General features: G+C 44.3%; 1 protein-coding gene across 1 annotated transcript in view; it reads left to right on the top strand.

Moving 5' to 3' along the window:
- Positions 1–15749, top strand: part of LOC311005587 (fibroblast growth factor receptor-like 1) — a 29269-nt gene extending 13520 nt beyond the window's left edge. The window contains exons 3-7 of the mRNA XM_083998043.1: positions 5565–5837; positions 11507–11593; positions 12042–12326; positions 13032–13385; positions 14262–15749. Of these exons, the coding sequence (XP_083854169.1) occupies positions 5565–5837; positions 11507–11593; positions 12042–12326; positions 13032–13385; positions 14262–14698 (1436 nt within the window). The 3' untranslated portion in view covers positions 14699–15749. The remainder of the gene's footprint in view (positions 1–5564; positions 5838–11506; positions 11594–12041; positions 12327–13031; positions 13386–14261) is intronic.
- The last annotated feature ends 236 nt before the right edge of the window (positions 15750–15985 follow it).

The following is a 15985-nucleotide window of genomic DNA, read 5'->3' as shown; positions in this document are numbered from 1 at the left end:
TTATCTATTGATTGGAAAGCCGAGAGAGGAAAATAACGGGTATTGATTACCACGCTGGTGGAGCTGCTGGGTAGGACGTCTGGAGGCGTAAGAGGAGACGGCATTCTTCACCCTTCGCTGCCCCTCTGCTGTCAGAACACCCCTTACCGCCACTCCATGTACCCCATCCCCTTTCACCCAGTCACAGCAGCCCCTCACCCTCCTCCTCCTCCTCCCTCTCTCTCTCCTTTCTCCCTCACCTTAACTTGCCTCCTTTTTTGATTTGCCAAGGCAGCCCCCCCCCCCTCCCCCCCCCCCCCTCGCTTACTCTCCCTCTCTCGTTCTCACTGTTATATGCCGATTTTTATCTCTGCTTGTGAAATGTATAGCTGAGCGCAGCAGCGGGCTCTGAACAGAAGCTCTGGCCTTTCACACACTCCCTGAGCTGCGGTGTCTGCCTCACCTTTCCCCTTCACCCAACCCCTCCAGTCTCAAGTGAAGTCACCGGCTCTGGGTTCGGTTTCTAGCTTTCATGTATTTTTTTTTTCTGTGTGTGTGCGCGCGTGTGCATTTCTTTCCTCCCTCTCATGTTCCTTGAACTCTACTTTTCTACTTTTTTCCCTCCATCTTGAGTTTTTAAGAGATGCATGATAGAATATTTCCCTGGGAGCAATGGCTCCATTAAACCATGCGCTCTTGTGTGAGAGGTCTGTCTGCTCTTGTACGGTCTGCTGAACTAACACAGTGCTGCTGAGTAGGAGGAAGCATTCTCCAGCTTCTATCTGTCTCTCTGCTTCTTATCCTTTATGTAAATACTGCATATTGAAGACACATTGACTCAGATCAGTGTTTATCTAAGTAATGAATCACTAAAGTCTGGCAGCGTGCAAAAGCCTTTTGAGGTATAAGAAATTCTTGCAGTTGGCTGGAGATTAAGGACCAAATCCTTTTTATTAGAAGATGTTTACAGTGTTGTTTGAATAAGTATGTCCTGTATTGGGGAGACGGTGTTGCGTGCATCATTAAGTTATCCTCATTGTGGTTGGTTTAGTTCCAGGTGTCTGCTATTGGAGCATCTGTCAGCAGCCAAGCCGGCCCTTTATTGACATGTTTGCAATGACTTAAAAAAAACACGAAACACTTTGTATGGGAGTAAAAAATGCATGTACACATCATTACAAACCCACAGGTGTTTTGTAAAAAGAGAAAATAAATGAGGAGAGAGGTGCCAGCACATCTGATCATTGCTCAATCCTGGCAGCCTTTGTAGTCCGTTTCCCCCCCAGTGTTCCTCCTCTACTTTCATTTGCATTCTGACATTTCCTAACATATTTCCCTCCACGGATGCCTGCACGTCAGATCAACAGTTCATTAACCTGCTCACAAGGTTTTGTGAAAAAACTACTATATTTAGTCTGCATCACAAGAATGCCCCTTATTGAATGTACCCCTTTCTCTTAAAATAATCCATCACCAAATTGAGCAAAGAAAAACAGAGCTAATTCTGTGAGTCGCCAGGCGTCCTCCTCCTCTTCCTGCGCTATGAAAGATTCCATTCACACATGAAGCTCGGCTATAATAGGGAGCGCTGTACCAATACTGCAGTTCGGGAAAGCCCATATGGTCATGTGTATCGTTTTCCATTTACGGCGGAGCTAACAATTCTAACAATTTGAGTAAACACTGTGAACTACTCAGCAGTTTGTCACAAATCTGGCAGATTCCCATTCATCACAGCCTCCGTGGAGGAACATAATGGTACGTTCAGCAAACAGCAGAGCGCCTCAGAAGACCGAGGCTAAAACAACAGAGGAAATTGCAGCCGCAGTACATTTTACTTCCAGTGCAGTGTGATTACCTGCTGCATGTTCAGATGTCCTGAACTGTGTATCTTACAATCATGCAGATAAGGCAATAATTCCTCATTTCTCAGAATTGGATTTGCTACAGAGGGCCTCTGTGGATCCTGAGCTTTCAACTCCAAGGTTAAGAGAACCTGTCCTTGAGAGGAAGGGGGGACGGGGGGGCTGCTGAAGAAAGGATGGTGGTCATGCACACAGCACAAATACTTATTAAGTTATTCAGACGATGTCCTTGATTTCAGCACCTCTTCATGCCTTGTTTTTCAAAAGAACTTCAAAAGGTTTTTTCAGGAGCGGAGATGGAGGGAGGAAATCATTTGTTGCACATTCCTTGCGCTTGGAGCACCAGCCAAAGCTTTTTAGTTTATGAAGCCAAAAAGTTCATGAGCTGGAGATATCCTGAACATGTTCAGAATCACATAGACCTTTATTAACGCTGCCAGAGTATTTACCATTTTGGCTTTTTTATTTAGGTGTATGTATATATTTATTTATTGGAAATTAAGCTCGCTAAGTTTCTCCCTGTTTTCTTTAATTGTGCTATAGGCTAAGGTATTACACTTATCTAACTACATGAACATCAACATGCACAATTTCTAATGTGATTTCTTAAGACATCATATTGTACCATACTTAGTCAGAGTTTTAAAGCACTGCAGTTGAAGGTTGTCTGACCATAACAAGAAATCAGGATCCTCCTCAGATGGACTGGGGAGATTCTCCTGCAGAGAGGTTTTGCAGTGCACTGCACATTTCTACCAATGGAAAACAGGACTCAGATGTTCCCTGATCGCTTTTTATTATATTGGGAAGTATAACATTGTAAAGAAATGCTTTTGTTTGACAATGTAGGTTCGGTTTGTTTTGAAACTTTGCTTCAAGTAAAACTTTGACATGAATCAGGCCTTGTTTTGTACGTCAGCCCCCTCCATTAATCCAGAAGCGGCACACGGTTGAGTGACTTGTGGAGCCATAAGTCCGAAGAGATAACTGAAGCCTATTTGTTCAAGATTTGGCAGAAACAAATTTATGTTTTTACAAGGCGGTTTAGTCTTTTGGGATCAACTCAGTCCATATGAGTCCCAGCAGCGCTAAGCCAACGCTGTGACCTGTTTGTGGTCCTAAAGCAGAGTAGAAACAGTGAGCGCCTCTGTTCTGCTTTCCTGGTAGGAGAGGAGTGAGATATGGGCCAGCTGACAACAGCCAAAGAGACTGTGGTTGTGTTTTCTCCACAGACATAAACAATGACACTTCCAATTTCCTGTGCATGCTGTGGACCAGGAAAGGCCATTCACAGAGAGGAAGGAAAACTCTGAGCATGTGTGTGTGCGTGCGTTCATGCGTGGTTGGGAAAACTTGGAAAAAAAGGAAGGAGGCTGTCATTGGGTTTTACGCTCCAAGATTCACCCTTTTTTTTTTTTACTTGGTTTTGTGGCATGACATTTGTTTTATTTTTATTTTTTAAAGAAAATATTACTACATCCAGCTTTTTAGCATCAGAGGTCAGCAGCACAGCAGTCCAGATGTTGTACCTGCAGCTGAGACACATCTGGTGCCAATGTGATGGTTAAAACCACCAGATGGAGTTACCTGTGTCACCTCCCCCACTGCAGCCCCCGTCACTATAATGAACTTCTTGTTTACAATAAGTGTGAAATGCACCAAAGGAATGTGACTCCATGTGTGTGTTAGAGCGTGTGTGTGTATGTGTTGAGAGAGGCCATGTGTACTTACCCTCCCCATTGTTTTTACTGCTACTGCTACCATTTGTTCTGAGGCACACACTGTGCTCTGTGTACTTTTGAGGGCTGTTGAAGCTATAGGGGTTGGTTGCAGTTCCTCCCCCTTCCTCACCCCCAATCTCCTGTCTCTCCTCGGTGTCTAGTCTTCTCAGTAATTCAGGGTTTTGTTTGGTTTTTGGTCGAGGGGTTAGTTAAACGCCTGGTGCTCTGCGAGCAGTGGCGCAGGCCTCCTAACACCATCACAGAGTGTTTCAGCCCGCTCCACTTCACCAGATCTAAAGGGAGCAGGCCTGGGCCAATTAAGAGCAGGGAGAACAGGCTGCTGTCCGTCTCACTGCGACCCGCCCCCCTCATCGCTTTGATCTCTTGCACGCTACATAAAACCGAAGCCAGAACACTTTACCCTCTCTGTGCAGGCCGTGGACGACAGGGCTTGTCCAATTATTACAATCTGGTTTCAACATTTCTGGGTAATCACACAAAAAGATGACAAATTACCTCTATCTCATTCCATCTACCCACATCCACACTGTTTTCAGAGCTGCGTTTAGTCAGGGAGATCTGGACTATTTCGTTCATTTGCTGATTTACCGCACTGATATACATTTGCAGGGTATAGGGAATCAAGTGTCTACTTGTCCACCACTACTTTTTTAGGTAACCAAAAAAACGTGTGCATTGTTTTGTTTGTTTTTTTTGCAAAATAAAGACATAATAGTTTGAATTGATACTTTTCAAGTGGCCCTTTATTCGAAAACTTAAAGCAGATATCAGTGGAATGTTTTTGTTAATATAAGTCCTAAATAGTCCTATTTTCCGTCAGCAATCACTTACATGAAGTATTTCAGCCTAAACACGAGTCTCTCCGTCACTCTGCTCTGCTGTAACCCGAGGAGAAAATTTTCCTTGTGGGATACAAGTGTTATCCAATGAGGAGAGAGAACGGCATGAAGGGCTGTGTGTGCAGCCAAGGGATGCGCGTGAATGTGGTGACGTAGCACGAGGACCAATTGATGCCTGACAAGGGCGGGGGCTGCTAACTCATGGTGCGTTCAAAGAAACTCGTACTTTGTGTTTTTCCTTCCTGTGAAGTCATACCAGTTCGATCTGGTACGAGTTCACGGGTCGGAAGTTACGAGTGGCCGTTATAGGGAACTTTCACAGACAACAGGATGGTAAAAACACGAGCTACGGGTTACCTGGAACGCTACCAAGTCGTAGTTGTGACTTGAAGCTGTAACTTACGGTTTCAAAAGCCTGCCTTGAACGCAGCATTAGCCGAAACGGCCGTGAAGCTGATATCTGCTTTAATCATGCTCAATTTTGTTAACAAACTCTTTCCACTGTTATTTGTTTTCCGTGCCATTTAACACATGAGTTAGTGAGTTTCCAGAAGCTGTACCTCAGAGTCTTGTGTAGATGGTTGTGTAGGTCATCTGTTTCTAAACTGTGGGTTTAGGAGTCCCAAAACGTGTCACAAGATGATTAACAGGAGGGGAGGGTGGAAAAAACATTGAAATGCAAAGTTCATACTTAAACTTGGAAACAGACGGAGTTGCCCACTTTTTAATGGAAATGTAGATTTACAATCCTCATGGACTTGTCAACGATATTGGCTATAAGCTGAGATGAAATGCCCAGAACAACTGACCCTTGCAACCTGTGACAAGCAGTTGCAGGTGGAAGTTGTTGGTCAAAAAGGTTGAGAAACACTGGCCCAGATGTGTTTCTATTATTGTTTTATCAAAAGAAGAATATTGCTGTGAGGAAATTCTGAGTAATGGCTCTCCTCTTGTTTTTGGGCACAAAAACGTTCAAAGATGTGGTATACCAAAATATTTATATCAGCGTTAATCCATTTTTCACTGTTATTGTGGGCTGGAGATTCAACCGCATGATTTGTTTTACTTGTTTTACCATATCACGGTTTTAGAGAATTGGTTTCAGAAAATTGATAAGTTTCCTGTTTGTGCGTTCTCAGGACCTCCACGTGTGTCCGAGAAGGTCCCTCACAGACAGACAGCCCGGCTTGGGAGTGCCATCAAGCTGCCGTGTCCGGTGGAAGGAGACCCTCCGCCCCTAATCATGTGGACCAAAGACGGGCGCAACATCCACAGCGGCTGGATCCGTTTCCGTATCCTGCGTATGGGCCTGAAGATCAAGGAGGTGGAGGCAGATGACACGGGCACCTACATCTGCAAAGCCACCAACGGCTTTGGCAGCGTTAACATCAACTACACTCTCATCGTCATCGGTGAGTGCAGATGGAGTTCAGTTTATATAAGCTGCCTCTCTGCCGCTTTCCTCGATGAGATCATTGATTGTTGTAAAATGTGTCAGTCTTGTTAAAAATTTAAGCTCAATTCGACATCCATAAAACATGAGGTCACCTGTACGCTAACTAAAACCAGAGGCCTATCAGACCACATCATCTTCCGCTGTGGTGTTTTGAGGCCATGTTTGTTGCATCTTCCCGCAGTCAAAAAATCTGAGCTCAGTTTAATAGTTAAAAGACAACGTCACTCACAGAGGTCGAGGTCTAAAACAAGTGGATTTATGGAGGTTTAGTGCTTGATCCACTCCTCTATTGTATGTGTTACGGCCCCTACCTTTCCCAGCCCAAAGTCAACAGCGGCATGGGATATTGTTTCATACTACTTCATCCTCTGTGACTCAATTTGATCTCAAGCTCTTCCCTTTCCTTAGGCTACACTCTGCGGAGGCAGGAGGTCTGCAGCTCCACAATAAGAAACACATTCAGTGTAATAGTGCCGGTTTGTGTTCAGACTCTCACAGCTCTTGAATGGGGCTTGGAGGATTAAGCACAGTCTGAGTGAGTGTGTTACTCATTTGTGCAAGTGCGTACAGTGCATTTCCTCTGTGCTACAGCAGAACATGATGAATGAGCAGAGTGGAGCGTGAAGGCTGTGTTTAGTCTAATTACTCTAAGATGCCTAATTAGGGCCAGAGTCTGCACTCTCTCTCAGCCGAGGAGGAGTTACAGCCTGGTCTTGTGACAGCTGTGCTTCAGAAGAAGAGCCATAATCAGGCAGATTTGGAAAACGCAAAGCACTTCAGAAAGTGCCGCTTGTTGTAATAAAGCATGCTCATGAATGAGATGGGAATAGACGGGACCAAAGTTTATTTTAGTCTCCCTCAATATGAAGTTGTCATTGAGTTCAAAGAGAGGGTGTCTGCTGATTGTGCTAAAATAACAGGTTGGAGATGGAGGCAGCGAGCCAGCTGTAATGTCAACGTTCATTGTACAGTTGTGCTATACGGCATCAAAGTCAGACGTGGCTTTGTGTGGGTCTGCAGTGCACTTAAAGGACGTTGAAAAGGGTCGTATTTAGAATCATTCATGTGATGGATATCCCAGTGATGTCGTTCTAAGTTTACTTCAATGTCCTGATTAGATACTGTGAGAGGTGAAGAAAATATTGCTACATGGCAGCATGTAGGTTTTCACTTTAAATAGGGTTTAGTGAATTACATAAAGCATAATGTGCCCAGATGTAGTCAACAATTAAATTAATAAATAGACTTATCCTATAGACTGTAATGATATTGTATAACACAATATTTTCCGCCATACTTTTGTATTCTTCTATATTTCTCATAAAATACATAAAAGAAATCACTACTTAGCTTTTGGTACTTTGTACCTTGGCATGTGACAAATGAAACTTTAAATTGCTCTTCAGTGGCAACTAAACTCCTGCATGATAATACGATAGTATACTGACATTTAGATATAACGTTTTAGATATTGCAACTCCCACTACGCTCCACAGCTGGCTTCACATCTGTGACTGAAATCTCAAGTCATATACTGTACTCTCCCAAAAAAATCCATTAATAAATCTAATGCTCCTACACCACATATGCTTAAGTAAAGCTGATCACTGTTTACTGAGTCTGCCTATATGTTATTTCATATTAACCTAGAGTTAGTTTTGGCTGCGAGGTTATTAGAAGTCTTTGCTTGCTGAGAAGTGGCTTAAATATGATCAAATACAGAATAGAGAAAAAAGCGAACTGCAAAAGTTTCTCTAGCTGCTGTGTTCTTTAAACATGTAAGGCAACTCAGTGAAGAATTTGTGTCTGCAGCAGACAGTAATACTGTACATGTACATGGAATTCTTTTTTTGGGGGGTGGGGGGTTAAATATTGATTTAAAGCTGTGAGAAGGATGGTTTAGATAATTTAAGGCCAAACTACACACACACAGACACACACACACACACACACAGACAGGAGACACACTCCGTTACCCAATTAATCTCAGTGATACAGTAGATAACGTCTCCCGGCGGTGTGTTTATGTGACAGATAATTTGTCTGGTTTTGGCTTCTGCTGTAAGTGTGACTGAGTGAGAACGAACACTTCAATGAAAACTGCTTAAGACCGCTGTCTGCGATGAAGCTGGCAGCGGATGCCGGGAGATCAGTTCAATCCGACTGCATGCGTTGCTCGACTCCCCCTCTGTGATTACGTTAAGAAAAAAATACCTTTGGAGGTTCAATCAGAAGTCGTTCTTGGAAGCATATTTCCATGAGATTTTTATCACAAGTGTTTTGCCCTTTATGGAGTTACCTAGAGACTTTCTGGCCTGGCTCTCAATCCTGATCTGGTTTGTTCCATTTCCTTCTTGTCCTCCGGTGGTAGAGCGTGCGTGACAGACCAGCTCTAGATACTCGACCCTCCTCTCCTCCTGCTCTCTTGTCCGTCATCCATTACACTCTGGCAGTCCATCACCGCTGCGTTTGTTTTCATACATAATTGTTCCATCAGGAGTGCATTGGAGCTTGGGTGCCTTTTTGCCACAAAGATTAGGGGGGCCTCATTGTCAAAACACTTACAGTATAATACAGCCAAATAGCCCGCAATTATCATGAGCAACACTTTCCATCAAGGTTGAATCAGCTAATTGTGAGCCATTTTAATTTACTGTAGTTGAATGCAGTAGTTAACCTGCTGGGAGCCCCATTATGTTTCTCTAAAAGATCAGAGAGGAGAGTTTGTTTATTTTTAATGCTGTAAATGAGGGGTATCTCCCAGCATAGCTCGACATACAGTATCTGTCATGTCAGTTTATTGTTTTTACTGGATCACAGACTGAAAAAAAGTACAAGAAGCAACTGCAGCCGAGTTTTAGTGCCGGTCAGGGGGAAGAAGGGGTCGAAGAAATCCTGGCAGCTGTTCAGATTCAAGCCCAACGTGGAGAGCATAACTTTTTTCAAGCATTGCCTGGGAGCCAGCTGAGAAATCAAGCAGAAGGAAAGACACTAAGATAAAGAGACAGCGAAGACATGGAGTGGGATCTGAAGCGAGGGAGTGAGGGGTTTTGCAGGGTGATGTAAGGAGGAGGAAGAGGAGGAGGGGGTTCCTCTGCGGCCGGAGAGATATCCCTCTTCCCATCTGCCAGCGAACAGCCTGTCCTCCCTTGAGCTATCTGAAGAATCTGGTCAGTCAGTGCAACATGGCGCCTCCTCAATCCCTCCAGCTGGCTGTTTGGGCCCTGTTTGGGGTGGTCTCCTGACAACTGGGCCCATCACCTCCCAGCACCCCCACCAGGACAGACCGATACATGCAGCGGCTCCTCCGTCCCCAGCTGCTCGGGCTGCAGCAGCTTTCATATTAGCATTAACATGGGATTGTCATATTAACATTTACAGGGTTTGATTTTAACATTTATATCTGCAAAGATATTTATGACAGAGTTAATACAGGGCTGGCAGGGCGCGTTGCTCCTACATGGAGACGTTGGCTGTCGTAGCGCATTTTTCATTTCGCTCCTTCCCAGTGACATCGTCAGGCCAAGTGTTGTATAAACTTGCCTTGTGTGTGTGACTGATCACATGTGGTAGCTGTCTGGAGATTTCCAGAGTGTGATGCAAAGCCACTACACATAACTTTTCCTGGACGCTGCAACTGTCCCCAGTAACATCTGGAGCTCATTGTGACCCCCTGATCATCAGGCCTTTTCCTGTGATGCAGCTGGCACAGGAGGCCAGCAGAGAGACTGCGTAGTGACTTGTTTCCTGTGGCTGGATTTGTGAATGAAGTGGGAGGGCGATGGCGTCAGACCCTCAACACTGCAGCAAGACCTTGAATGGATTCAGGAGGCTGATTTCATTTTAAACAACTTGATAGTTTTACTTGGAGCGTGCGCTTGAATCATGATCCTCGTAATTGAATTTCCATTTGCGTAATGAACCTTTGATTTCGTACGGTACATAAGGTTTTTTGTTTGATCACAGATTCTGTAATAAGTTGCAGCTTTTTACCGAGTCTTCAGTACACAAGAGCCGACCCTCTCGTGTAGTCGGAGGCCTCTCGCCCCCTCATTTATTATTTTATTTTTCAATCTTCCAAAAATAACAGTCATATGGCAGCCATGGGATGCCTTACCTCGCCCATGTCTGCAGCCTAGTCAGTCCACATTATGTGCGGAGACAATAGTGGCAAGGGATAGCTTTAACAGGACAGACGTATAAAAGGTGCCATTGTTTCCTAGAATCGCCAAAAAAGTAGAGAGGAAATAGATTCAGGAAAAAAAAAAAGTCAAAAAGAAAACCCCGGCAGTGTGGGACCATGTTCTGTTTGGATTGGGAGGTTCAGGAACCGGGAGGAATGTGGAGAGCCCAAGTGAGCAACAGAGAAATATTTCTTCCAGTGGAGGCTGTTTTTTAAAGGAATGGGTTATTATAGTTGGCCAGTTAAACCTCTTCAAATAGCCATGACATCATGGCTGGGCTTGGTGCTGCAGGGGACAAACAAAGGAGGGTTTGTACCCAGAGAACCCTAGAGAGCTTTGAGGGTTTCGGGGGGACTCAGAGGGAGGCAGTGCGAGGGGGTTAGAAGTCACATCTGGTCTCTTTACCTGACCCAATCAAACCCTGAGAGGGAATCAAGTGTGCCAAACTGCATCTAGAAAAGTCCAACCTGAAGCTGCACTGAATCAGAAATCAAAACGAGATGCGAAAGGTACAGACGGGCTGCTAGTTTTTTTCCTTTTGGATTGTTGTTCAAACACACACATACAGTCAATCGGGCCTTTCTCCGCCGATGTTGCCTCAATGTTTCTCTTGATTTCTGACTGCGAAGATTGTTTTAAATGAGTTAGACAGCGATGCTTAACCTGAACTGACACCTCAGTTGTATCATATTAAATCATTTAACAGCAGCCGCTCTTCAATAATCATCTGCTTAATGTCTCAGAGCGACTGATATTGGCGAGGAACCTGATCTGCTCTGTTAATTCATCAATGCTTAACTCGAACAGTTGATACGCATCACAAACCGTCGATTAGGTTTCACTCATTATATTTCCTCTAAGCCCTGTCTTAGCGCCGCTGCATGATGTCAGCCAATGACATAAACTCTACAGCTGTCTCCTGGAAGCAGGCTTATGAAAACTGATCATATTACTTCCAAATGTTAGCAAGCATTTGCGAGCATGCGGCCCACTCAGAGGAGCCTATCTATAAATGCTAAATTTACTCAGATAGAGCCAAGAACACTTTCCCTGGACTGTGTGGTGTTGGGTTGCTGCCAGAAGAGCTGTGACACAGTGACTCTGTCAAAAATGACAAACAGGATAGTAATGGAAAGTTCAGACAGGCTTTATAAGGAGAAACACACCCACAGTACCACTATGGCATTGATGTTTAGCCTTAATTTGTGAAATGCACTTACAGGACAGTCATTTCAGAAAGAGTCATTGTCATCGGTTCAAGTGAACACGTGTCTTATACAAGTTTATTCAGATTAAGATCTCCTTAACCTTCTGCAGCCATACTAATTTCCCACACTACTTTGAATGATTTGCTGCAAAGTTTGTTTTATCTTAATGGCACAAGAGTTTACACCTTATTGTTTTGTTTGGCTTCACCTGATCTGTCCTGTTGTGTTAACAGATGACTCAGGTTCTGATAAAACTGGACCGGGAGCAGCTGAGGGAACAGAGTCTGAGCTCAGCAACGACGGCTTGTCAGACAAATTTGGTAAGAGCTTTGCTTGCTTGGCAAGATATCTGTATATAGGGCAGTAAATTAAAGGACCATAATAGTGATTTTGTGTGTTTTATCCTACTTACAAATAAAAAAATACGTTGACAGCTATTTGGATACTATTCTGCTGCTTTTTTGATTTCTTACTTTCTTGCCATTCGATCATTTTGACCTCTGCATGACATGACTTGATTGATGCGAAAGGTCTGTATTGCTTTACTCTGCAATGATACTTAAGTTTAAATAGGGTTTCTGTATATTGTGATAGATAGGACACCATCAATGGTAGCAAGAGTCCATTTCATCCCAGTGCTTACAGAAATGATTGGGAATCAGTGGGTGTCAGCAGGAGTGTACATGACCATGAATTACAGTGATTAAGGAGCTAAACACCCCCAAGAAAAATAAAGCAACTAAATATTTCTTCTTTTTACCTCTTTAGTGCGTCCTCGCTTCACGCAGCCGGCTAAGATGAGGAAGAGGGTGATAGCCCGTCCTGTCGGCAGCTCTGTGCGCCTCAAATGCACGGCCAGTGGAAATCCTCGACCGGACATCGTGTGGCTGAAGGACGACAGGCCGCTCACGGAGCAGGAGGTCGGCGAGGGCCGCGAGAAGAAGTGGACGCTGAGTCTGAAGAACCTGACGCCAGAGCACAGCGGCAGATACACCTGCAGGGTCTCCAATCGCGCGGGGGAAATCAACGCCACGTATAAAGTGGAGGTCATACGTGAGTATCCTGAGCTGTATGCAGAGCAAACATCTTCACCTGGAAACACGAGTGCCAATGTATGATGTAAAGCTGATTGAGCTAAGTGATTACTGCTGTTTGTGTGGATCATTTTTCTGATCTCTTGTGCGGGAAATTAAAATAGTGTAATCACTGTAATGACTGGTCTGATTTTGACCGAGGAAGAACTGTAACCTTTAAAAAAAAAATCCCTCCTCTGATCTACCTACTCCTGACGTCTGATTGCGAACAGCAGGTCTTATCCTTTCTGCATGATGAATGTGCTTGTGTAATCATGTATATGAGAAGCATATTGAGGAAGCAGGCTTGAGAGTGAGGGCTTGTGCCCTGGTGTTTGCACAGGGGGGGGGGGGAGAGAGAGAGAGAGGCTGTTCAAGTCAGAGACCATCCACCCAATCTGGAGCCGATTAAAGCCCAGCTGTCTGCCAGACCCGCTGCCCCCCCTTCCCATGAGAAATGTGTGCTGTACAACCAGGAGCAAAGAAAGAGAGGAAACTAATCACACATACTTCTTGTGTTACATGTGGTATTCCTCCCTCTCTGTCAATTATAAGTTCTAAGCCCGTGGCGAGTAACGGTATGGACAACTAAGACCTCTTCTATCCGCAGAAGGGCAGTCATGTCAGAAGACGTCTATGTGTGTGTGTGTTCATCCTAAATGTATTTCTTTTTGTGTCTATGCAGAGAGGACAAACTCCAAACCCATTCTGACGGGCACTCACCCAGTCAACACGACGGTGGACTACGGAGGCACCACGTCATTCCAGTGTAAAGTGAGGAGCGACGTTAAGCCGGTCATCCAGTGGCTCAAGCGCGTGGAGACTAATGAGGAAAGCCGCTACAACTCCACCATCGAGGTGGGGGACGCGCGGTTCGTGGTGCTGCCCACGGGGGAGGTGTGGTCCCGGCCCGACGGCTCCTACCTCAACAAGCTGCTCATCACCCGAGCCAAGGAGGAGGACGCCGGCATGTACATCTGCTTGGGCGCCAACACCATGGGCTACAGCTTCCGCAGCGCCTTCCTCACCGTGTTGCCAGGTGAGGCCCGGGCCAATGTCTGTTTACTGTGCATCGCCGCCGCCGCCGCAGCAGCAGATACAAACATACTGCAGAGCAACAAATCAGCAGCTCGGACGAAGATCCGTGCCACGAGTTTGTATATTTCACGTGGCTGTTTATTTTTCACATCATTGGTGTACCTTACACAATGACGTCAGGGAAACGTCAAACTGAAATGAATGTGAGATGACGGGACAGAGGGCAACAAAGCAACACCAACAGGCACAAACGCTTCCCTGTCACATGTTATGTATCAGTTTTTGATATAGTTTGAGCTCAGTTTATTCTCCACCAAATAAATAAAACATTGTCAGCTTCACCAGGCCTTCAAGCTATTTTCCATTATCTTTTTCCTGATTGAGGGCATTTTCGTTTTTCCACATTTACTGAGTAGCCAATGGATTTAGTGAGTTGAGAAAAAAAGTTGGTTTTAGTTTCCTAAATACAAGGGTTTGCTGCCTTATATCTTTGTAAATGAAACATCAATTTAAAAAAAAGTTTCAAAGTTCACTAACTAGATTTTTTGCCATCTCTCAGTCACATATCTTGGGTTTTGCCGCACTTACTTGACCTAAGTGTTAGACTTCAGAAACATGATTACAGATGGTTTTATAAGGGGTGGAGCTCAGAATCCATCTGTTTAATGATTTAAATATTTAAATGTTCTATTGCTTTGTCTTTTTATTGTCTGGGTAATGAATCTAAAAATAATCTGCAGATTAATCCATAATGAAAACAAGAATTATTTGCCGTCCTAAGGCTCTTACGTTGGCAGTAAAATAGCCTTTTGCTAAGATTGAAGAGTTGGCGACTTGTTTCGATCATTTTCTCATTTTTTGGCGTCTTCTTTTGCAGACACAAAACCTCCCATCACGGCCATGTTCTCGCCAACCTCCAGCTCCCTCCCCTGGCCTGTCATCATTGGCATACCTGCTGGGATAGTGTTCATCTTTGGCACGGTGCTGCTGTGGTTCTGCCAGAGCAGAAAACATTGTCCTCCGCCCAGCGCTCCAGCACAGGCGGCGGCGCAGGTACTGCAGAGCTCCCACCGGCTGCCGTACCGAGAGCGGGACAGGGGCTGCATGGCCCCGTCGTCCGGTACGGAGAAAGACTGCATGAGCTCCATGAACTATGAGGAGTACCTGGCGCAGCAGCAGCTCCTCCTCAGCCAAGGAGGACCAACGCTGCCCCCAAAAATCTATCCCAAAATCTACACGGACATTCACACGCACACTCACTCTCATGTGGACGGGAAAGTACATCAGCATCAACACATCCATTTTCAGTGTTAGCCTTCGTGCCAAATGCTCCCCACGAACTGCTCCAGTATCTCAGAGGGAAAACGAGCTGCGGACTGAACAGCAGCTCCTGAGTGTCATTCACCAAAAGTCGTTCTAATCTAAAGTGGACACTTCTCATAGCTGGACTTTGTTGGGAGAGTGTACATGTGTGAAAAACAGTGGCCAGTGACACACACCTTGTGTTTTTTTTTTACATTCAGACTTCCATATTTGGTGCTTTTTTTTAACCTTCAGATTCTCACACCACTAAAAAAAAAAATCCATTAATCCTTGTTGTGCACTTAATACAAAAAGGACAAGGAAATCTGCAGCGTGTGAGTTGAATTGCAGCTATCGAGGTCAGCTGCTGAATTTTGCATTTTCCTACTTGAGGTGTGTCTGAAAACGGAGGCGAGGTTTTTTACCTTTCACACCATCAGCTGTTGGAGCTCAGAGGCTCCGTTACGTTCTGCCTGGTAGCGAAGATGAAAATGGTACTCGAGATTTACAAAAGGGCTGGTTTTACGCTCCTACTCAGGTAGTCCTTTTGTTTTGTTAAAGATGCGTAATGTTTGAAAATGCTGACCACTATCCTTTATATTACCGTTCTCCATCCCTCACTTCTGTTCTATGTTAAACGTCATATAGAGTAGGCTGGGGAAGTTTCTTACAGCATGTTTTGTTCGGGGGCATGCAAACCTTGCCTGAGACTGCAAGGGATGGAAGAATTGTGTTTCCATGGTAACTGATGTGGTCGCCATTATCATTTTAACTTTTTTTTTTTAGGTTAGGTTCCCATCACTTGACGGTAGCAAGAGATAAACCAGCAGAGGAGGAGTCTTTTCCTTCGCCACCCACAGTATATGAAGCTGTAGTCATTTATAATCAAATTGAGTCATGAATATTTAATTTATTTTGCTAAAAAAAAAAATGTATCAAAGTTTATTTTTCAGAGTAAGGCGTTTTACCTATCTATGTAATGTTTTTAAAGTATACTGTTGTTGTCTATAGTACATTTTGAGTACTTTGTCACCCAGTTTAATCACATTTAGTTCATGCCAGTATTTAGGTATTTCTGTATGTAAGTGGTTGTATTTGACAATCTTGTATGATGATGTACTCTGTTCAAGGCTTAAAACTAAATCATCCAAAAGTTTTGATGGTTTGGTAGTTTGATTAAATGACCTGAAACAAAACCAGTCACATGCTTCATGAAAATGTATGTATCTGTATTCAACGACACAAAGCTCATCTGGACAACGCCTGTGACCGTCCTCTGAAGTCTGTGGATGTAAATGA

Source organism: Trachurus trachurus (assembly GCF_905171665.1).
Source record: "Trachurus trachurus genome assembly, chromosome: 22".
In the NCBI taxonomy this organism is placed as follows: domain Eukaryota; kingdom Metazoa; phylum Chordata; class Actinopteri; order Carangiformes; family Carangidae; genus Trachurus; species Trachurus trachurus.
This window is presented reverse-complemented; position numbering and strand designations above follow the sequence as displayed.